General features: G+C 41.6%; 2 protein-coding genes across 4 annotated transcripts; one reads left to right on the forward strand and one right to left on the reverse strand.

The window, feature by feature from the left end:
- Nucleotides 1–159: 159 nt before the first annotated feature.
- On the reverse strand, nucleotides 160–16,989 carry LOC110525644 (cGMP-dependent protein kinase 1). Of its 3 annotated transcripts, none has more exons than XM_021605957.3 (20): nucleotides 16,703–16,989; nucleotides 16,229–16,441; nucleotides 14,752–14,875; nucleotides 14,332–14,498; nucleotides 13,093–13,206; nucleotides 10,732–10,837; nucleotides 10,494–10,557; nucleotides 10,043–10,120; nucleotides 9,731–9,825; nucleotides 9,127–9,192; nucleotides 8,827–8,898; nucleotides 8,487–8,583; nucleotides 6,893–7,032; nucleotides 6,533–6,622; nucleotides 6,231–6,372; nucleotides 4,759–4,922; nucleotides 4,532–4,654; nucleotides 4,368–4,430; nucleotides 4,208–4,274; nucleotides 160–596 (listed from the first exon to the last, which is right to left on the reverse strand). In XM_021605957.3, the coding sequence occupies exons 2-20, from the start codon at nucleotides 16,416–16,418 to the stop codon at nucleotides 498–500; spliced, it is 2,061 nt and encodes a 686-aa protein (XP_021461632.3). In that variant the 5' UTR covers nucleotides 16,419–16,441; nucleotides 16,703–16,989; the 3' UTR covers nucleotides 160–497. The 3 variants fall into 3 exon arrangements, with proteins under 3 accessions (XP_021461632.3, XP_021461631.3, XP_090093571.1); XM_021605956.3 differs by having other exon boundaries at nucleotides 16,699–16,968; XM_090237445.1 differs by lacking the exon at nucleotides 160–596 and adding an exon at nucleotides 870–1,087.
- On the forward strand, nucleotides 16,884–23,240 carry LOC110525646 (ubiquitin-like protein 4A-A). The gene is made up of 4 exons (XM_021605961.3): nucleotides 16,884–17,651; nucleotides 18,073–18,178; nucleotides 18,943–19,145; nucleotides 22,599–23,240. The coding sequence occupies exons 1-4, from the start codon at nucleotides 17,604–17,606 to the stop codon at nucleotides 22,704–22,706; spliced, it is 465 nt and encodes a 154-aa protein (XP_021461636.1). The 5' UTR covers nucleotides 16,884–17,603; the 3' UTR covers nucleotides 22,707–23,240.
- The last annotated feature ends 398 nt before the right edge of the window (nucleotides 23,241–23,638 follow it).

A 23,638-nucleotide genomic window follows, 5' to 3' on the forward strand; every position in this document is an offset into this window, starting at 1 on the left:
AAATGATAATGAGAGAAAAAAAAGATATTGAATTCGTAAAGCACTTCATATCTCAACTCAACAAATGCTGGAGGTGATTAAAAAAACAAAAACATTAAAGTGCTTTACAACACCTTATGATTTAACAACCAGTTATTGAATACATTCACATGATAAAGCTCAGATTATTATTTGTTTGTTTATTTCATTACAAATATTCAGATGTTGACTCATTCGTTTATGAATTGAAAATGCCTACATAACACTTTTGGTAAAACAATAATACAAAGTAAGAAATATCACATGATAATACAGGAACAGCTAACAACATTCACTTCTTTGCCAGTTCACAAAATATGTATTTACAAAATATTCTAACCCGTTGAAATAAAAGAACGCTGAACACAATTGCATTACATTGCTCTGTCTCTTCGGTTTAATTTATTTCCAGTACCAAAAACTATTTTCGTATCAGATCATGTGTAGGATTCAACCCAGATCAGCATTATATTGTTCAATCAGAAATCTATGTCCCAGTCTGAGTCCTCAACAGCTGGTGAGTCCTCAAGGATGTCAGTGAAGGGGTCCAATTTGCTGTCCTCCAAGTGACTGATGAACTGAAAAAAATAATATTTCTAATGGTAAAATACAATATGCAAGTATATATATAGTCAACATATGATTATTTTAGTACCAGTCAAAGGTTTGGACACACTTACTCATTCAAGGGTTTTTCATTCTTTTTACTATTTTTGACATTGTAGATTAATAGGGAAGACATCAAAACTGTGAAATAACACATATGGAATCAAAAATATTTTAGATTCTTCAAAGTAGCCACCCTTGATGACAGCTTTGCACACGCTTGGCATTCTCTCAACCAGCTTCACCTGGAATGCTTTTCCAGCAGTCTTGAAGGAGTTCCCACATATGCTGAGCACTTGTTGGCTGCTTTTCCTTCACTCTGTGGTCCAACTCATCTCAAACCATCTCAATTGGGTTGAGGTCGGGTGATTGTGGAGGCCAGGTCATCTGATGAAGCACTCCATCACTCTCCTTCTTGGTCACATAGCCCTTACACAGCCTGGAGTTGTGTTGGGTCATTGTCCTGTTGAAAAACAAATGATAGTGGGACTAAGTGCAAACCAGATGGGATGGTGTACTGCTGCAGAATGCTGTGGTAGCCATGCTGGTTAAGTGTGCCTTGAATTCAAAATAAATCATAGACAGTGTCACCAGCAAAGCACCCCTCCTCCACCATGCTTCACAGTGGGAATCACACATGCAGAGATCATCCGTTCACCTACTCTGCGTCTCACAAAGACACGGAGGTTGGAACCAAAAATCTCAAATATGGACTCATCAGATCAAAGGACAGATTTCCACCGGTCTAATGTCCATTGCTCGTGTTTCTTGGCCCAAGCAAGTCTCTTCTTATTATTGGTGTCCTTTAGTAGTGGTTCCTTGCAGCAATTAGACCACAAAGGCCTGATTCACGCAGTCTCCTCTGAACAGTTGATGTTGAGATGTGTCTGTAACTTAAATTCTGTGATGCGTTTATTTGGCAATTTCTGAGGCTGGTAACTCTAATGAACGTATCCTCTGCAGCAGAGGTAACTCTGGGTCTTCCTTTCCTGTGGCGATCTTCATGAGAGCCAGGTTCATCATAGCGCTTGATGGTTTTTGCAACTGCACTTGAAGAAACTTTCAAAGTTCTTGACATTTTCCGGATTGACTGACCTTAATGTCTTAAAGTAATGATGGACTGTCATTTCTCTTTGCTTAATTGATTTGTTCTTACCATAATATGGACTTGGGTCTTTTACCAAATAGGGCTATCTTCTGTATAACACCCCTAGCTTGTCACAACACAACTGATTGGCTCAAACGCATTAAGTTAAGAAATTCCACAAATTAACTTTTAACAAGGCACACCTGTTAATTGAAATGCATTCCAGGTGACTACCACATGAAGCTGGTTGAGAAAATGCCAAGAGTGTGCAAAGCTGTCATCAAAGCAAAGGGTGGCTACTTTGAAGAATCTCAAATATAAAATATTTTCATTTGTTTAACACTTTTTTGGTTACTACATGATTCCAGATGTGTTATTTCATAGTTTTGATGTCTTCACTATTATTCTACAATGTAAAAAAATAGTAAAAATGATGAAAACCCTGGAATGAGTAGGTGTGTCCTAACTTTTGACTGGTACTATATTAGAGTTGAAGTCGGAAGTTTACATATACCTTAACTAGGTTTAAATGTATTTGGCGTTCTCAATTCCTGTCACGTCCTGACCTTAGTTCCTTTTTTATGTCTCTATTTTTGGTTTGGTCAGAGCGTGAGATGGGGTGGGCATTCTATGTTTTTGTTCTATGTTTTGTATTTCTTTGTTTGGCCTGGTATGGTTCACAATCAGAGGCAGCTGTCTATCGTTGTCTCTGATTGAGAACCTTTCTTAGTTAGCCTGTTCCCACCTGTGTTTGTGGGTAGTTGTTTTCTGTTTTGTGTGTCTTCACCTTACAGAACTGTTTTGTTCACACTCGCTGTCTCGTGATCATTTATTAAAATTAACATGGACACTTACCACGCTGCGTTTTGGTCCGATCCTTCCTATTCCTCATCCGAGGAGCACAACGATCGTTACAATTCCTGACATTTAATCATAGTAAAAATTCCTTGTCTTAGGTCAGTTAGGGTCAGAATAATAGTAGAGAGAATTATTTATTTCAGTTTTTATTTCTTTCATATTCCCAGTGGGTCAGAAGTTTACATACACTCAATTAGTATTTGGTAGCATTGCCTTTAAATTGTTGAACTTGGGTCAAATATTTTGGGCAGCCTTCCACAAGCTTCCCACAATAAGTTGGGTGAATTTTGGCCCATTCAACCTGACAGAGTTGGTGTAACTGAGTCAGGTTTGTAGGCTTCCTTGCTCGCACAGAAGTTTTCAGTTCTACCAACAAATTTTCTATGGAATTGAGGTCAGGGCTTTGTGATTGCCACTCCAATACCTTGATTTTGTTGTCCTTAAGCCATTTTGCCACAACCTTGGAAGTGTGCTTGGGGTCATTGTCCATTTGGAAGACCCATTTGTGACCAAGCATGAACTTTCTGACTGATGTCTTGAGATGTTGCTTCAATATAACCACAATTTTCCATTCTCATGATGCCATCTATTTTGTGAAGTGTACCAGTCCCTCCTGCCCAAAGCACGCCCACACATGATGCTGCCATCCCCATGCTTCACGGTTGGGATGGTGTTCTTCGGCTTGCAAGCCTCCCCCTTTTTCCTCCAAACATTACGATGGTCATTACGGAAAACAGTTCTATTTTTGTTTCATCAGACCAGAGGACAAAAAGTATGATCTTTGTCCCCATGTGCAGTTGCAAACCATAGTCTGGCATTTTTATGGCGGTTTTGGAGCAGTGGCTTCTTCCTTGCTGAGTGGCCTTTCAGGTTATGTCGATATAGGACTTGTTTTACTGTGGATATAGATACTTTTGTACCTGTTTCCTCCAGAATCTTCACAAGGTCCTTTGCTGTTGTTCTGGAATTGATTTGCACCGTACGCACTTCACAAAATAGATGGCATCATGTGGGAGGAAAATTATGTGGATATATTGAAGCTACATCACATCCCATTTGCGACCAAGTTAAAGCTTGGTCGCAAATGGGTCTTCCAAATGGACAATGACCCAAAGCGTACTTCCAAAGTTGTGGCAAAATGGCTTATGGACAACAAAGTCAAGGTATTGGAGTGGCCATCACAAAGCCCTGACCTCAATCCCATAGAAAAGTTGTGGGCAGAACTGAAAAAATGTGTGCGAGCAAGGAGGCCTACAAACCTGACTCAGTTACACCAACTCTGTCAGGAGGAATGGGCGAAAATTCACACAATTTATCGTGGGAAGCTTGTGGAAGGCTACCTGAAACATTTGACCCAAGTTAAACAATTTAAAGGCAATGCCACCAAATACTAATTGAGTGTATGTAAACCTCTGACCCACTGGGAATGTGATGAAATAAATAAAAGCTGAAATAAATCCCTCTACTATTAATGTGATATTTCACATTCTTAAAATAAAGTGGTGATCCTAACTGACCTAAGACAGGGAATTTTTACTAGGATTAAATGTCAGGAATTGTGAAAAACTGAGTTTAAATGTATTTGGCTAAGGTGTATGTAAACTTCCGACTTCAACTGTAGCTCTGCCAAGTACTTACTTTCGGTATGATTGGGGGAGACAAAGTGCCTTTGCGAAGTCCTTCCCAGTTGAAACCTTCAAACCACCTGAAAGAAAGAACAAGATAACAGACTAGACGCTGCTGCTTTATAGATGACAGTGACACAGTCTGATGTTTTCATCTCAGCCTTTCATCTTACTTGTGCTTCTGGATGTCCTTGGCCCCGTTTCTCTGGTTCCCCAGTCTCTCTGCAGGGTTGTTCCTGAGAGACCAGGACAGAAAGTCATCATGACACACAACTAATAGCTGAGGAAGTGTGATACAATGAATGTCTGTTTTCAGACATTTCTAAATGTGTCACACCTGCAGAGCTTCTTGATCAGGCTTGAGGCACTCTTACTGATGGTTTTTGGGAATTCAACCAGGTCAATCCCACGGATGGTGGCTGTGAAAGTCTTCATAGGATCAGGGCCACAGAATGGGAGACTGGAAAGGTAAAGATTGGGAAGAGACATCTACGAGAATGACTGACAGAGACAAGAACAAAAAACTGGAACTCTGGAGAGTAATGGACTGTCTTATAATCGCACCTTCCACTCAGCAGTTCAAACACGAAGACGCCTAGAGACCAGAGATCTGCAGACACACTGTGCCCCTTGTTCAGGATTATCTCAGGGGCCACATAGTCAGGTGTGCCACAGAACGTCCACGTTTTCTTACCCAAGCCCACTTTTTTAGCACAACCAAACCCCACCTAGGAATAGTAGCACAGTGAAGTCATGAATATGGATGTTCAGTATCTCAACATAACATATATTTTCCAAAGTGATATTTTCCATAGATTATTCAGACTCCTTGATTTTTTCCCCCCATTTTGTTACATTACAGCCTTATTCTAAAATGTATTATATTGGTTTTTTTCTTAATCAATCTACACACAATACCCCATCATGACAAAGAAAAAACAGGTTTTTAGAATTTTTTGAAAATGTATAAAAACAAAACAAACGGAAATATGACATTTACATAAGTATTCAGACCCTTTACTCAGTTCTTTGTTGAAGCACCATTGGCAGTGATTACAGCCCTGTGTCTTCTTGGGTATGACGCTACAAGCTTGGCACACCTGTATTTGGGAAGTTTCTCCCATTCTTCTCTGCAGATCCTCTCAAGCACTGTCAGGTCGGATGGGAAGTGTCGCTGCACAGCTATTTTCAGGTCTTTCCAGAGATGTTCGATCGAGTTCAAGCCCGGGCTCTGGCTGGGTCACTCAAGGACATTCAGAGACTTGTCCCGAAGCCACTCCTGCATTGTGTTGGCTGTGTGCTTAGGGTCGTTGTCCTGTTGGAAGGTGAAATTTCGCCCCAGTCTGAGGTCTTGAGCGCTATGGAGCAGGTTTTCATCAAGGATCTCTGTACTTTGCTCCGTTCATCTTTCCCTCAATCCTCACTAGTCTTCCAGTCTCTGCAGCTGAAAAACATCTCCACCGCATGATGCTTCCAACACCATGCTTCACCGTAGGGATGGTGCCAGGTTTCCTCCAGATGTGATGCTTGGCATTCAGGCCAAAGAGTTCAATCTTGGTTTCTTCAGACCAGAGAATCTTGTTTCTCATGGTCTGAGAGTCTTTATGTGTCTTTTGGCAAACTCCAAGTGGGCCACTCTACCATTAGGGCCTGATTGGTGGCGTGCTTCAGAGATGGTTGTCCTTCTGGAATGTTCTTCCATCTTCGCAGATGAATTCTGGACCTCTGTCAGAGAGACCATCAGGTTCTTGGTCACCTCCCTGATGGTAGAGTGGCCAGGTATTGTGTGTAGATTGATTAGGGGGGGAAGAAACTATTTAATCAATTTTAGAATAAGGCTGTAACGTAACAAAATGTGGAAAAAGTCTAGGGGTCTGAATACTTTCCGAATGCACTGTAAATGTAACCTTTGAAAGTACTGTATTTCTTTGTGTAACCTTGTGCAAAATTGACAATTACTATAATATATTATAAGAATGTACCCCTCCATCTTGTGTGGGTTTGAAATGCAGTGAAAGGAGCTCTAGTCATGTTACCACTTTGGCATATCCACGCTGGTCAAGAACTACATTCTCAGGCTTCAGATCCCTGTATGTGATATTGTTGTGGTGCAGGAAGATAAGGGCCTCAACAACACAGGCAGTGTAAAAACGTGTGCTACTGTCATCAAACGAGCCTCTGAAATGTAGGAGCAAGAGCACAATAGGGATTAGAAAGTGGGACATACTGATGTTGTGCCCTAAAAATAAGAATTCAAACGCTATCAATTCAGTTATAAAATCCATACTGTAAAATATAAAAAACAACATGTAGTAGACAGTAGTGAAGTTAGCAGTACCTGTCTTTCAGTAGATTCCAGAGCTCACCACCTAAACAAGCTTCTGTCAGCATGTACAGGCACTTTGCATCTCGGAAGGTACGGTATAACCTAGGAGTGGCAAAGAAGACACAGGTGTTGTCCAGTTGATAAGCATATAGTGAGTCAACCAGTCTAAGATTAGTGCAAGGATTCAGTCCGATCACAGGTGATAGGCGTTGAGTTTTAAAAAAGAAACTGAACCGAAATATGGAGTGTTTATACAGTGAATGGGATCTCCGCGAACATGGGAACATTGCCTAAGCCGCAATGCCTATAACCCGCGATAGGATTGAATCCTGGCCTAGGTATGTTTGGCTGGTGGTTGGGTGCACAGCACACCTGACGATGAATGGACTATGAGCTGCCATGAGGATGTGTCTTTCCCTCAGGATGCACTCCTGTTGAGCAGTGCTTAGGATCTGATGCTTCCTCAACACCCTCATGGTGAACAGGCAGTTGATGTTGGTCTTAAGCTGTACCTAGAAGGAATGCAAAAACATCAACATGTAGGTTAATCCATTAAAAGCAACATGGAAACCAGACAATAATGCACTGGGATTTACTGACACAGTTTCAAGCTTGACCCACTACTTACTCCCAACTTCGGCCAATTAGACCACGTCGGTATTCCTACTCTCCGCCTACAAGCAGGAACTCAAGAGGGAGTCACCAACACAGAGAATAGTGAGGCGCTGGACAGAGGAGGCAGACTCAATGCTGCATGATTGTTTTGAGAATGATGCTTGGAATATGTTCAAAGATTCATCCACCCAGGACTCATCCATCAACATGAATATACATCGTCAGTCACAGGTTTCATTAGGATATGTGTTGACGATGTTGTACCCACAATAATAATCCGGACATACCCCAACCAAAAACCATGGATGAACGGCGATATCCGTACAATGCTGAGAGCCCGTATTTCAGCATTCAATGTCAGCAGAACGAACCCCGATGACTCGGTTGTGCATAGCGCGTACAAGACAAGCAGGTACGAGCTCAATACATTCGGGACGCAAAACGACAATACAGACTCAAACTTGAATTGATGGTCGACAACACAGACTCGTGTCACAATGGCAACTCTAGCTGTACGTTGCCCACCAAAGTCTCCCTCACAGACAAGCTTAACACATTCTATGCTCGCTTCGAGGTAGACAATACCCAACCATCCAGGAATACTCTCACTGCTCCGGACGCCCAAGTGATTACACTCTCTTAACACAGGGCCCCCCAGGTGTGTGTCCTCAGTCCTCTGCTGTACTCCCTGTTCACCCACAACTGCGTGGCTTTGCACGACACCAACTCTATCATCAAGTTTGCTGATAACTAACAACGACAAGTCACCCTATGGGGTGGAGGTAAGTGAACTGGCATTATGGTGACATGACAAAGACCTCAACGTCAGAAAAACAAAGGAGTTGATTGTTGACCTGATCCACATCAACGAGACTGCAGGACGGTATCGGAGCGTGAGGTCTGATACCAACAGGTTCAGAGACAGTTTCTATCTACAAGCCATCAGACTGCTGAACACTTGAATTGGACTGACCATCTGCTCTGACTCGCCGCACCTTAGCACACATTCCCTCAGTCATGCACACACCCAGACAGACATACACACACGCATATACATTCATGCTACACACACACACACAACTGCTGCTAACAGACTCTTATTATATTTCTCAGTTTATACACTGTCCCCCTTCCCCAATACACATGTAAATATTGGACTATAAATTGTGCCTTCCTGTATAATACTTATGCTAAAATGTTTATTCTATTCTACTGCCATTTACTTTGTTTGTATTCTTATCTTTTATTGTTGTTGCATTGTCAAGAAGGAACCTGCAAGTAAGCATTTCCTTGGATGATGTATTCTATGCATATCCCGTACATACTACTAATACAACTTGAAACAACTCACCAGCTCTGAATGACCTGTTTCTCCCTCTCCTAGGTTACAGATGACCTGGAAATCTCTGAGAGAGGCGTTGGATAGGAGAGCTGCATCTTCCTCTGACCTGCACACATGGAAAAGATGAATTAGCCAATGTTGCTTTACTTGTTCTAAATAAAGGTTAAATCCATAAAAAATGGTTAATTTGGATCAAGGCTCATTAAAATATAAACAGAGAGCTAGAGAGACAAAACGTGTAAGCCTTATGATAAGACATTATAAAGGTTTATACCATGCTTATAACAAGTACAAACGCAATATACCTGTTGGCTGGAAAGTGTTACCTATAGTTTCAGTTGCTACTTACTGGGCTTTGAGTTCGCTGCTCTTGTGCACATTATGACTGTCCTCTACCAAACCTATGATCTTTTTGAAAGACCTGATGAAAGATGATATGGTCTTAGGTCACTTAAAACATTTTTAACAATTTTCACATCATAACAAAGTGGCTTATAAAAACTATACTGGCACTGTGTGCTTGGGAGTCACTGTGGTGGGGCATTGTGTGCATGTTGGAGATCTGTACTACATAATTCTACAAATAAGATTGAAGCAGAATATCCAACATTCTCAAATAACCATGCCATAGTCTAAACAAATCACTTACTCTCTATCCACAACCAGGCATGTGACATCACCAGCAGCAATGACATTCACTGTCCGCACATCCTCTCTGGAAATCGAACAAAAGGTTTGTAATTGAAAGGTTATCAAAATGGCATTGCAATAAATGACAACAGCACTGACACCATGCAGACAGAAAATGTTATCGCTCAGAATATTCTCTTGAAATCTGTGAGACCCCGTGTTGCTTTTATTACTATCATTTTCTCGAATCCATTGACCTCGATAGTTCCATTATGAATTTGCATATTGTCACTAGCTCACACTGTCCTAATGATTGTAGTTGATTGTGAGGGACAACATGATGAGCAAAATGCAATCACACAGGGAGAGTATGTCTCATTCCCCAGATGATTCCGTCAATCAAACTTGGACAATGTTGGCTTAGTAATAGCTGAATTTTACATATAGTATAATGGCATGTATGTTCTATTACTCTGTAACTACAACTGTCTAGTGGTTATTGAGATTTATGATACGAGAGAGCTAGTATGTCAATGTATATCAAGCCATGTAATGTGTAGGAATGTAAGCTGCTGTATAACAGACATTTGGATAAAAGCACATGATGTATTACTGTTTCTCACCCCCTCAGTGCTTTCTCTCCAAACCAATGGCCCTCAGAGAGAGTTGACAAGAGTACTGCCTCTTCATCGGCTGACTTGTTCTCTGTCACCTTCACCTAGGTCGGGAGGCAGATAGAGGGGGTAGAGACTGCTTGTCTGTCTTGTCTCTTTCACGCCATCTTTGAAATGTGGCGATGCACGGATTAATTAGCACCATCTGTACCAGTACAGTTGTTGTGTCAGACTAACCCCTGCAGATGCCTATTTCTGTCCTCCACTAGTTGAAGCTTGTTTATTGAGTTCAAGGTAAGGTTCAGCCATCCTCATCCTTACCTGGCCACTACTGATGATGTAGAACGTGTCCCCTGTGGCACCCTGGCGAATAATATAATCACCTTCACTGTAGCGACTCTGTTGAGACAGACAGGTGAGAGATGGTGGATAGGTGGGAAAATGAGCGACAGGAGTTAGAAATAAAAGTATCACGGCAGGGGGAGAAGGGATATGTAGCATGTGAGATGTTGAGAATCCTGGCATGTGTACATCACCAACCAATCAACACAGATATTTTGTCTGTGTGCCAACCTGATTAGGCCGCCAATGCAATGCAAATACACCTGTAAACTGTCAACAGAGAATGCATAGCAGATGGGTAATAATTATTTGGAAGACATACGAAAATGATTAGCTAGCTAGATTCTGTTTGTGGAACATGGCTTTTCTACAGCATGTTGTGTTCGTGAATCTGAGGAGTGAATGTGTATAATAGATTCATGTTCTGTACCTCTTCCAGAATATCAGACACTTTCATGAGCACATCCTCTGGCAGCGAGCGCAGGAAGGGTACTCTGCAGCCAGACAAACACACAAACAGCAGGATGACTGACTCACAACATATTACATTTTAACGATTCTACTATAGTCGCGTAGATTGTAGATTAGTCTCAATTCTACACAAATATGTATTTTCAATTTTACACAGATATGTATTTTCCTTGTGTAGTGATGAGGGTGGTATTGACCTGCAGAGGAGCTCTCTGAACTCGGCCAGTCTGCCGAGGCCACTCTGCACCATGATGGTCTGAAAGCTCTGCCGGTCAATAACCCACAACATGCTGTGTTTTAGGGCTGCAGAGAAAGACAGGGAATGAAAGAAGATCTTCCAAATCACACAATGTCAAGAGCAGTGGTAGGAAGAAACAGAAATCTCTTTAGGGATGAATGTATTCTGTGAGTATACCTTATGTGTGTTGAGTGGAAATTTTAATTCTTACCCTTACAGTTTATGTTAGTATTATAGATAATCCCCTCTGTTACATTACAATGTAAGGCTATGAGACTTAGCAAATGTCTTCTATTTCACAACATTTTCATCTCTATAAATAGATGTCAAGGCCGGGTTTGCAAACGAGGCTCTACAAACAATTTACTCCTAGAAACACAGTTACATAACATTACTATAAACGTTTCCTGTACTCTTAAAATGAATGTCTGAGTGTTTGTGTTCCTTTCTCTGAAAGTGTTGTGGATAAAAGAATAAGGAGGAGAGTGGATAAAAGAATAAGGAGGACAGATTCTAGATTACATTCCCCACGCAGCCTTCCTCTCTTCCTTTGTCTGTTCTGTGGGCAGACAGTAATGGAACTCTGATAGAGATGTTGTAAATGAATAATGATCCAAATTAATTGATTCAGCAGGGCTTTGTGCGAACAGGAGGCTCCGTCCTGTACTGGCCATACAACTCCAATCCATCTAGACCTTCCCCTCCCAATCATGCCATTATTTAAGTTGGTAATGAAAGCACGGTGGGAAATCAACATGCCATTGTTATCTTTATATGGTACGTAATTGTAGCGAACGGCAGGGAAGTGAACCCGGGTCGCTGGCCTACGCATTGCGCCAATAGGGTTATCCCACTTGGTGGGAATTCTAACGTGGCTCATATAGCAAGGGTCACTACACTGCTGCCTTCGAACAGGAAGGCACGTCCCCGTGCTTCATCACTACCGCAGCCCCCTCACGCGTCTGGTCATGTGTTCCGATGGTCTCGACAACTGTCATCCCACTTCTGACACCAATGTACCAAACGGCAGGGCAGACAGGCAGGGAAGCGACGTCACTGACGTGAAAAGGCAAACACCCTATCGTGCCAATAGGGTTAACCCACTTGGTGGGAATTGTAACGTGTATATTTGAGTCTAAAATTTGAATGTCAGATATTAGTCTAACCCTTTTAAATGTCATACTCTTTGCCATTTTCTGGGAAGAACATCCTGTGTGACCATGAATGTCAAATCAGGGAACACATTTTTTCACCTAAACCGCTTACTGTTACAGTGATTTTAGACTACAGGATAGAAAGCTTTATTGATGTTCTTTGATGGCAACAAAGAGAAAAAGTAATTTCAGGTCAGCCAGGAGAACCAGGGAATGGGTTGGGAAGAGTGCATACAGAAGAAAGAGAAAAGGCCAGGAACATAAATGTATATGTTGCTGTGAGAACAGATAGGGAGGGAGTGGGAGATTGACTGAAAGATAAATGTACTATACAATTAAACAGGAAACCGGCAATGCCCTGAAAGAGAAAATGGACATGGTGGCACAGTGGAAAAGAGGACAGGAGGATGACAAAGGAAACACTATAAGAGGGGGAGAAATGAACAGATTTTTTTTATTTGCACTGATTCTGTCCATTCCGTCAACCTATTTCTATGTGAAAGCAGGTCAGATGTGAGCAGCAGTGGCTGCATTTCCCAGTGGGCTATGGGCACAGACAGTGTAGAGAGACGATAGCACATATTTCATTTTCCATTGAGAAAATCAACTGCAAGTCACTGAGAAATAATAGGTCTTGTTGAGAGGATATTTGGTCAGTCATGAGGACAAATGCAATGAAATCAATAAAGAGAAAATGTATAACCAAATAAAATGTGTTGTTTTGATATATCATTATACATATGTGCGTACAGTATGTTAATTTCCATTTCCAAGTAAATGGTGTAAATAGTAGGACAGCTGAGAAAGAAGATGAGTTAGGCAGTCAGGTAATTTATGAGCCAAAGATGTGTTTTCTTATTCCGCACATCTCAGAGGAGAGGAGTGTTTGAAGCTGTGATGTAGTGTTTGAAAAAGTTATTTTGATTTGAAATTCTACAGAACTACCCAATCTGACACCAAATCTACACAGCTGTGATGAATAGGCTGGTCTGTGATGGTGATGCTCTCTTGAACAATACTTTTTTAGGCTAATGAAAAATCAATCCAAGCACAGCAGAATTGTGAAAGGATTTCAAGACAACATGTTTTGCATTCACTTCAGCTGTTGTTACAAAAGGAATAGAACAACCACACTACACAGCACTCCATGCACAACGCTCCAGTACCTGATATAGTGTAGGTATAGGTGCAGCTGTACAGGAGTGCCAATTCTCCAAACACTTTTCCTGGTTCAATTGTGAGAAGCTTCTTGGCATCCTTGGTCATCTCCATCTTCCCCTCTGTTAAATGCCCATTTAAACACAAATACGCAATGCAGCAAATACAGAATATATTGTTATCGACAGATTACAAATGCTTAAAATCAAAGTGCACCAGTGATGTTGCAGCAATATGTGGCATCCTTGTGTTTAAGAATGCATGTATGTGTTTACCTTTGTGCATGTTTATGTTTGCATGTGTGTGTTTATGGCATTGGCATGTGCGTGTTAGACTATGTGTGTGTGTATGACAGTGCAGTTGCTGTTTGATCTCCTTCAGAGGAGGATGGTAAAGAATGGTGATGGCAGTCTGAGGCGTCCATACAAACAGCAGGGTGGCAGCTGAGGAGGTGTGACCACACGTTAGCTCAGCCCCCCTCACCCAGCTGCAGGTGCAGGGAGTGTGACTGACACAATCAGATGAACGCAGCTGTCTGAGATATGCCATGTGTCAGGTAGAGACACTTTCATCTACAACAGCACAGCAGAAACAGAAACAGTCTAGGGCTCAGGTAACAGGAAAAGCAAATTGGACAACCGTGCCCGATTGCCTGTCACATCAGATATGAGGGTAGCAGGAGAAATGCCTGAGCTCCAGCATCAATGAGCGCTGCAAACCAGGGCCGATCATGAATGGGCCTCTTGCCCTGTCCCTGTCTGACATTAAACATTTTGTATGCCGCTTATCATGCACAACACCATCTCTCCCTCTCTCCTTCCAGAAACAGGTCATTCTAACATTCCCTCTCATTGCGCCAGAAAGCAGTGCCGGCACTAACAGAGAAGCATACCAACTCAACTTGAGCCAGAGGGAGGAGGAAATGAGGAGGGGGAGATGTGTACTTGAGTAACATTTACTGGGCATATCTCTGAGCAAACTTTAAAAAACGAACAACCAACATACATTAAAGACCAAGAGCTGCCTGCTCTTAGATTGTGGAACCAAGTGCTCAAAGAATCATTCACCAAAACACCTTGAGCAATTACTATACCTTGGGAACTTTGGGTATACTTAAGTCCTCTTTTTGAGAGTGGGGCTATGCATGGAAATTAAAGAAGACAACAGGGTTTGGACCTTGAAGTGACTGTATTGTCAATCCACACTATACTCACCACTTTTAAATCACTGTTGATTTAACTTGTTACCTTCTAGAACATAGGCAAGAGTTCCACTGTCTCCCTCTTGAATGACGCAGCAGCCTTGGTTGACCGTGGTAGGGTACATACAGTCCATTATAGCCAGGATTTGCCCACTTTCCAGGTTCTTTAGAAAGTCATTCTCTAAAAAGGAGGTCTGAATCAGCTCCTGTGACCTGAAGGAGTAAAGAGTGTGTGAGGCAATCAATAAGCAATTTCACTGTGGCTAGTGTTTGACAACAAAGGCTCTAAAGCCTTGAGCCAAGTTTCATACAGTGTGTATAAATCAATGAAAATCCTTATTGACGTTTGTGTCTGTGCAGGTACCACTTGATCAGCCTTAAGGGCCTTTAGGAGCACATTTCTCAAGTGGAACAGTTAAAAGGGAATGTTGCCAAGGCTAACGGTGTCTTTAGTGTGTTCTCTCACTGTTGGCTTTTGTTGTAGCTTTTCAAGGTGGCCAAAGCACGTTGCCTTGGATCCTGAGTGAGGGGCTTTGACAATATGGTCTTTCTTCTGGTTCTCTGGATCTCTTCACACTGTGCAGAATGCCCTGAAACAGGCAAATAAATATATTTTTCTGCTCACTTTCTTTGTGCAACATATAAGGAGCACAATTTAAGTCTAAAAACAACAAATAGCCAAATGTAGAGTATTTGCAGGTAGCCTAGTGGTTAGAGCGTTGCTGGATCGAATTCCCGAGCTGGCAAGGTAAAAGTATGTCGTTCTGCCCCTGAACAAGGCAGTTAACCCACTATGCCCCGATAGGCCGTCATTGTAAATAAGAATTTGTTCTTAACTGACTTGCCTAGTTAAATAAAGAAAAAAAATCATAATATTCAGACACTCAATACAATGTATCCTGTGTCGGAACATATAGAAATACAGCGCCTTCAGAAAGTTTTCATACCCCTTGACTTATTTTCTCACCCATCTACACACACTACCCTATAATAACAACCTGGAATGTTTTTTGTAAATGTATCGAAAATGAAATATCTAATTTACATAAGAATTCACACCTCTGAGTCAATACATGCTAGAATCACTTTTGGCAGTGTCTTTCTGGGTAAGTCTTCAAGAACTTTGCTCAGCTGGATTGTACAATATTTGCACATTATTATTTGTTTTATTCTTCAAGCTCTGTCAAGTTGGTTGTTCATCATTACTAGACACCCATTTTACGTCTTAGATTTTCCACAAACATAATGCTTTGTATTTAGGACATAAAGTTAATTTCTTTGTCAATTTTTGTTGTTGTTTTAGTTCTGTACAGGCTTCCTTCTTTGAAGTAACTACAATGTTGTTGATCCATCCTCAGTTTTCTCCTATCACAGCCATTAAACTCTGTCCCTTTGAGCATGGTGAAGTTATTAATTACACTTTGGATGGTCTATCAATACACCCAGTCACTACAAAGATACAGGCGTCCTTTTTAACTCAGTTGCCGGAGAAGAAGGAAACCGATCAGGGATTTCACCATGAGGCCAATGGTGACTTTAAAACAGTTACAGAGAACAAATTCTTATTTTCAATGACGGCCTAGGAACAGTAGGTTAACCATGCTATTATTGCACACAGAGTGAGTCCATGCAACTTATGATGTGACTTGTTGAGCACAGTTCTACTCCTGAACTTATTTGGCTTGCCATAACAAAGGGGTTGGTTACTTATTGACTCAAGACATTTCAGCTTTTCATTTTTAATTAATCTGTATATGTAGGCCTGTGACACAAAATCTCAAATTCATCCATTTTAATTTCAGGCTGTAACACAACAAAATGTGGAAAAAGTAAAGGGGTGTGAATACTTTCTGAAGGCACTGTATGTGATAAATAAGATGTATAAGAGCATAAAAGAAAAACATTGCCTGAAATGTGGATATACTTTTTGCATAATGTTTTACCTTCAATAGCTCCAGAAGACTCTGGGGGAGTGATGGTTGCCCTGTAGCGGTCCAGTTCACCCTGCAGCCTCCGAATCAAGTCGTCCTTGGCATCCAACTCCAGCTCCAGCTCATCAATGAGTGTATCCCTCTGGCGAAGCTCCTCAATCTTCAGTTGCAGGGCAAACTGCAAGTCTCGAAGTGTACCCATTGCCTCTGTAGAGCGGTGCAGAGCTGATCGGCAAGGGAATTATGAGATACTTAGAGTGTGTGTTACATTGCAAATGTTTTATTTGTTGCATTTCCAGAACATTCTAATTTGTCTGTCTTTGATTGAAAAGACAGCTCAAAAACGAATTTCTTACTAAGTCTGCAGTTGATGAAATAATAGGCATAGTACGCAACAAAATGTCAAATTGTTAAGAGTATACATGCATTCAGCTTTAACTTCACAGCAAAAAATTAATAAATCACAAAGTAAAATAACTTACCTACCTGAAGGACATCAGCAAGAAAGTCTGAAAATCGAATGCTTGCAGTATAGTCTATCTTTTAGTTTTAAAAAATCGAATCACATCTGTCGCTGACTGTTTTCGATTCTGTTTTCGCTCGATTTAAAATAATGGACAGGTGCAGCACAGGCACTTGCAATACTGTCAGTGAAGATTGGATGTTTGTAGCTACAGAAAGACGATGGATAGATGACGCCTGAACGCTCTCGCCAGTAGGCTACTCTTGGCTCTCAGATTCCCTGTTCTCTCGCGTCGCGCAACATTGCTCTCGTACCTAATTGGGACACGGGACACACTTCTTTCAGTGTTTTTCGTACCTAATTAGCCTACATGACTCGCTCAATAGTAAGGGGGTGTTTGTTCACCAAAGTTTCTTGTAGGTAAAATCGTGGATGTCATGTCATCATATTACAAATTGGCATCCTGGTACACATAGCCCTATTGCAAAAAGGCTATATCTAAGGATTTTTTTCCTGAATTTGATGAGCAGGTTCAATATTTCTAATAACCTAATGTTATAAATAAATACTATTACAGTTGTGTAATGCTCTCGATAACATACATAAATACTATTACATTTGTGTAATGCTCTCGATAACAAAATTATCATGATGACATTTTTGAAAATAATTTTAATATCATCATGCACAAATTATCCTTGCACCAATAGTTCCATCTATGCATTTGAGAGTAACATTTCTCCAGCCCCATAAGTGACCGGTCGAACATACTCCACACAATAGGGGGCAGCACGCACATATTGAGTAGTAAAAGTAGTAGGGAAGTAACTAGAACATGGATTGTTGATAAGGTTCGGCCTGTTGGAAGAAACAACAAACTTGATATAATAACTTCGAATCGTTCTTAATTAAACAGTCAATAAAATGATTTTAACTGTAAAACCACTTCAAGGAAAGGAGTGCAACGTACAGGTAAGCAGAGCGAAAGTCAGCCCAGAGCCGGTGGCTATGTTTGGCTAGCTTAGCTGCAAATGTTGTTTTCCTGCATCACGGGCTTCAGTACAAGTTACAGTTAGGAAACTAGCTAGTTAGCATTTTTAAAGAAATGTGTATTTTTTTTTGTAATGTAGCTAGCTAACGTTAGCTACGGACTGTATTGTTCACAACAGGGCTGTAACTTAATGAAATGATAGCTAGCTGGCTACAAATGTAGTGTCAGCTAGCTAACTAGTTACTGTAGCTTTCTTGTTCGTACTAGTAGTGAAGACAGCTAGCTAACGTTGTAGTTCTGGTTCAGGGCGTTAGTGCGCGTTCAAGTCAGGAAGACTTGCAGTAGCTCATCAATATAGTCACGAATATTAAATGTCAGTTGTTTAATTTGTCACAATTTCAGGTCACAGAAGATGAAAAAGTATCCACTGTGAAAGAACTGGTGTCTGAACGTCTGAATATACCTGCAAATCAGCAGCGATTGCTTTACAAAGGGAAAGCCCTTGCAGGTACCTACACCAACTACCGTAGCTAGTAGTTAACGGAAAAGTCCAGTTACCTAGACTCTGCCATATGACAATCATACACAGCTGAGGTGTTGTAGACAACTGTGTATGATGATGTCAAGTCACTGAATCTACCAAGCTACACATTGACCCGCTGCATGTTTGAATACTCTTTCTAACATCCATACCTGTACATGCATTGAGTATACCAAACTTTAGGAACACCTTCCTAATATTGAGTTGCATGCCCCACTTTTCCCCTCAGAGCAGCCTCAATTCGCCAGGTCCTGGACTTGACAAGGTGTCGAAAGCGTCCACAGGGATGCTGGCCCATGTTTACGCCAATGCTTCCCACAGTTGTCAAATTGGATGGATGTCCTTTGGGTGGTGGACCATTCTTGGTACATGCAGGAAACTGTTGTGTGAAAAATCCAGCAGCAAGCCACCCTTTCCCTTGATGACAACCAGTTCTTGACACAAACCGTCTGCACCATTACACCTACTACCAAACCCTGTTCAAAGGCACTTAAATAATTGGTCTTGTCCATTCACCCTCTGAATGCCACACATACACAATCCATGTCTCAAGGCTTTAAAGTTCTTTAACCTGTCTCCTCCCCTTCCTCTACACTGATTTGAAGTGGATTTAATAAGGGATCATAACTTTCACCTGGTCAGTCTGTTATGGAAAGAGTAGGTGTTCTTAATGTTTGTATGCTCAATGTATATTACAAAGCAATACACATCTTTGTCAATTTTCCTTTCAGATGAACACCGATTGAGTGATTATTCCATTGGGCCAGAGGCCAAGTTAAATTTGGTGGTTCGTCCTGCGGGGGAGAGGAGTGGTGTGGCTGGGATGGCTAGCAGTAGCAGTGCTGTTGGTGGGGTGTGGCAGACTCTGTCCACTGTCCTGGCGAAGCATTTCAGCCCTGCAGATGCAGCTAAAGTGCAAGAACAGCTTGTCAAGGTACAGTATTTCCATTAACAAGAGTAGGCAGTTGGTCCATATCCATAGGTCTTATCATGCTCACCAACAAAAACAAAACACTCAGGAAATGCATTATTCTGATTTTGGAGTATTTCACCTGCTTTTCATGCACACCCAATGAATGCTGTTTCTACGCTACAATATTTACCAATGAAGTGTTTAAAAAGATCCCGCTGTACTTTTGCTGAAGTACATACAGTGCCTTGCGAAAGTATTCGGCCCCCTTGAACTTTGCGACCGTTTGCCACATTTCAGGCTTCAAACATAAAGATATAAAACTGTATTTTTTTGTGAAGAATCAACAACAAGTGGGACACAATCATTAAGTGGAACGACATTTATTGGATATTTCAAACTTTAACAAATCAAAAACTGAAATTGGGCGTGCAAAATTATTCAGCCCCCTTAAGTTAATACTTTGTAGCGCCACCTTTTGCTGCGATTACAGCTAGCTGTAAGTCGCTTGGGGTATGTCTATCAGTTTTGCACATCGAGAGACTGACATTTTTTCCCATTCCTCCTTGCAAAACAGCTCGAGCTCAGTGAGGTTGGATGGAAAGCATTTGTGAACAGCAGTTTTCAGTTCTTTCCACAGATTCGATTGGATTCAGGTCTGGACTTTGACTTGGCCATTCTAACACCTGGATATGTTTATTTTTGAACCATTCCATTGTAGATTTTGCTTTATGTTTTGGATCATTGTCTTGTTGGAAGACAAATCTCCGTCCCAGTCTCAGGTCTTTTGCAGACTCCATCAGGTTCTCTTCCAGAATGGTCCTGTATTTGGCTCCATCCATCTTCCCATCAATTTTAACCATCTTCCCTGTCCCTGCTGAAGAAAAGCAGGCCCAAACCATGATGCTGCCACCACCATGTTTGACAGTGGGGATGGTGTGTTCAGCTGTGTTGCTTTTACGCCAAACATAACGTTTTGCATTGTTGCCAAAAAGTTCAATTTTGGTTTCATCTGACCAGAGCACCTTGTTTGGTGTGTCTCCCAGGTGGCTTGTGGCAAACTTTAAACAACACTTTTTATGGATATCTTTAAGAAATGGCTTTCTTCTTGCCACTCTTCCATAAAGGCCAGATTTGTGCAATATACGACTGATTGTTGTCCTATGGACAGAGTCTCCCACCTCAGCTGTAGATCTCTGCAGTTCATCCAGAGTGATCATGGGCCTCTTGGCTGCATCTCTGATCAGTCTTCTCCTTGTATGAGCTGAAAGTTTAGAGGGACGGCCAGGTCTTGGTAGATTTGCAGTGGTCTGATACTCCTTCCATTTCAATATTATCGCTTGCACAGTGCTCCTTGGGATGTTTAAAGCTTGGGAAATCTTTTTGTATCCAAATCCGGCTTTAAACTTCTTCACAACAGTATCTCGGACCTGCCTGGTGTGTTCCTTGTTCTTCATGATGCTCTCTGCGCTTTTAACGGACCTCTGAGACTATGACAGTGCAGGTGCATTTATACGGAGACTTGATTACACACAGGTGGATTGTATTTATCATCATTAGTCATTTAGGTCAACATTGGATCATTCAGAGATCCTCACTGAACTTCTGGAGAGAGTTTGCTGCACTGAAAGTAAAGGGGCTGAATAATTTTGCACGCCCAATTTTTCAGTTTTTGATTTGTTAAAAAAGTTTGAAATATCCAATAAATGTCGTTCCACTTCATGATTGTGTCCCACTTGTTGTTGATTCTTCACAAAAAAATACAGTTTTATATCTTTATGTTTGAAGCCTGAAATGAGGCAAAAGGTCGCAAAGTTCAAGGGGGCTGAATACTTTCGCAAGGCACTGTAATTCACTGAATGTTTTCACCTGAGACTGTGTAGTTACAACAACTTTTGTACTGTATGAATTATTTTATACACTGCTCAAAAAAATAAAGGGAACACTAAAATAACACATCCTAGATCTGAATGAATGAAATATTCTTATTAAAAACGTTTTTCTTTACATAGTTGAATGTGCTGACAACAAAATCGCACATTATCAATGGAAATCAAATTTGTCAACCCATGGAGGTCTGGATTTGGAGTCACACTCAATATTAAAGTGGAAAACCGCACTACAGGCTGATCCAACTTTGATGTAATGTCCTTAAAACAAGTCAAAATGAGGCTCAGTAGTGTGTGTGGCTTCCATGTGTCTGTATGACCTCCCTACAACGCTTGGGCATGCTCCTGATGAGGACAACTCCTGGACAGTCTGTGGTGCAACGTTGGTGGATGGAGCGAGACATGATGTCCCAGATGTGCTCAATTGGATTCAGGTCTGGGGAACAGGCGGGCCAGTCCATAGCATCAATGCCTTCCTCTTGCAGGAACTGCTGACACACTCCAGCCACATGAGGTCTGCATTGTCTTGCATTAGGAGGAACCCAGGGCCAACCGCACCAGCATATGGTCTCACAAGGGGTCTGAGGATCTCATCTCAGTACCTAATGGCAGTCAGGCTACCTCTGGCAAGCACATGGAGGGCTGTGCAGCCCCCCAAAGAAATGCCACCCCACACCATGACTGACCCACCGCCAAACCGGTCATGTTGGAGGATGTTGCAGGCAGCAGAACGTTCTCCATGGCGTCTCCAGACTCTGTCACGTCTGTCACATGTGCTCAGTGTGAACCTGCTTTCATCTGTGAAGAGCACAGGGCGCCAGTGGCGAATTTGCTAATCATGGTGTTCTCTGGCAAATGAAAAATATCCTGCACGGTGTTTTGCTGTAAGCACAACCCCCACTTGTGGACGTCGGGCCCTCATACCACCCTCATGGAGTCTGTTTCTGACCGTTTGAGCAGACATGCACATTTGTGGCCTGCTGGAGGTCATTTTGCAGGGCTCTGGCAGTGCTCCTACTGCTCCTCCTTGCACAAAGGCGGAGGTAGCGGTCCTGCTGCTGGGTTGTTGCCCTCCTACGGCCTCCTCCATGTCTCCTGATGTACTGGCCTGTCTCCTGGTAGCGCCTCCATACTCTGGACACTACACTGACAGACACAGCAAACCTTCTTGCCACAGCCCGCATTGATGTGCCATCCTGGATGAGCTGCACTACCTGAGCCACTTGTGTGGGTTGTAGACTCCGTCTCATGCTACCACTAGAGTGAAAGCACCACCAGCATTCAAAAGTGACCAAAACATCAGCCAGGAAGCATAGGAACTGAGAAGTGGTCTGTGGTCCCCACCTGCAGAACCACTCCTTTATTGGGGGTGTCTTGCTAATTGCCTATAATTTCCACCTGTTGTCTATTCCATTTGCACAACAGCATGTGAAATTTATTGTCAACCAGTGTTGCTTCCTAAGTGGACAGTTTGATTTCACAGAAGTGTGATTGACTTGGAGTTACATTGTGTTGTTTTAAGTGTTCCCTTTATTTTGTTGAGCAGTGTATTTCTCTAGCTATTGATTAACACTGCTTTCTCTTTAAGGATTATGAACGTTCACTTAGGCAACTCAGCATGGATGACATTGAACGCCTGGCTGGGCGACTGCTTCACCCAGACAGTGAGGGTATGGACACATCGTACATGGATTGAAGGCCTACCTATCTGACATGACAGTATTCTGGCGATTCCCAGAGGAGTGGTGGGTCAATTTTGACAGATTATGGCAGGGGAGCTGCAGTGTAAATTGACTTCATGCTGAGAATCCCCAGTGTCAGCCTGATAAAGGTTTAATTGTACAGGGATAAAATGAACTGTTGACTATAGTCTTATTGCAAAGCTTCCAGATTACAGCCTGGCTTAATTATTATTTTCTTTGTTTTCTTCAGTCATTCCAGTTCAATTAATAGGATATTTTCACTTGATCAAATCAAGACTGCAATGAGAGCCAATCCCTTTTGACTGTTGGTCTAAAGTTATCTGTGGCTGCTACATCATGCTACAAGAGGACACTGAGTAATTATGGAAGTTCTTATTTATAAGCATTGTGTTTGAAATGAGTGATGGTATGTTTTCTGTAAACTATCTGTAAGAAGGTGAGTGGTGCCTGTCTGTTCAGCCATTGTATGATTTGTAAATATTGTGTTTATACAAGCATTAAAAAAGAAAGTAACTGTTTTCCCTAAATTCTAAATACAGTACAACTCAATAGGCCTAGCCCTAGTATGAAAGAAAGCACAATCTACCTCAAATAGTGCTGTCATAATTTCACCTTTTTATTCAACTTTATCAGGACGTTATTTAGCAATTTATATTAAATCTATAGGGGTATTTAACTTCTACTTACAACCTTATACATTTTGTATATAGACTTGATGAGGACCTGCATAACTATGCAGTGTTTGTGTGTATATATACCCATGGATGGTTTAAAAAATATCAAAACATAAAGTCTGTGTGTGAGAGAGACGTTCTGCCTTATCTATGGTAGCAGGGTGCACATTGGCCTGCATATTGAACATTCTTAGCTGGGAAAAGCTATTTCAGCTCGCATCTAACAAGATGTCCAGTTTTGTATAATCAAT

Source organism: Oncorhynchus mykiss, chromosome 6, assembly GCF_057628025.1.
Source record: "Oncorhynchus mykiss isolate SJ-2025 chromosome 6, ASM5762802v1, whole genome shotgun sequence".
Taxonomy (NCBI): Eukaryota; Metazoa; Chordata; class Actinopteri; order Salmoniformes; family Salmonidae; genus Oncorhynchus; species Oncorhynchus mykiss.

Excerpts from the sequence above, each read along its gene's own strand:
- LOC110525644 (XM_021605957.3), bottom strand. The coding sequence starts at position 16,418 with ATGGGTACACTTCGAGACTTGCAGTTTGCCCTGCAACTGAAGATTGAG. Across the intron at positions 8,899-9,126 it reads TGCCTGGTTGTGGATAGAGA|GTCTTTCAAAAAGATCATAG; the intron begins GTAAGTGATTTG and ends ATCTTTCATCAG. Across the intron at positions 597-4,207 it reads CTCCCCCAATCATACCGAAA|TTCATCAGTCACTTGGAGGA; the intron begins GTAAGTACTTGG and ends TATTTTTTTCAG.
- LOC110525646 (XM_021605961.3), top strand. The coding sequence starts at position 17,604 with ATGATTTTAACTGTAAAACCACTTCAAGGAAAGGAGTGCAACGTACAG. Across the intron at positions 17,652-18,072 it reads GAAAGGAGTGCAACGTACAG|GTCACAGAAGATGAAAAAGT; the intron begins GTAAGCAGAGCG and ends TCACAATTTCAG. Across the intron at positions 18,179-18,942 it reads CAAAGGGAAAGCCCTTGCAG|ATGAACACCGATTGAGTGAT; the intron begins GTACCTACACCA and ends TTTTCCTTTCAG.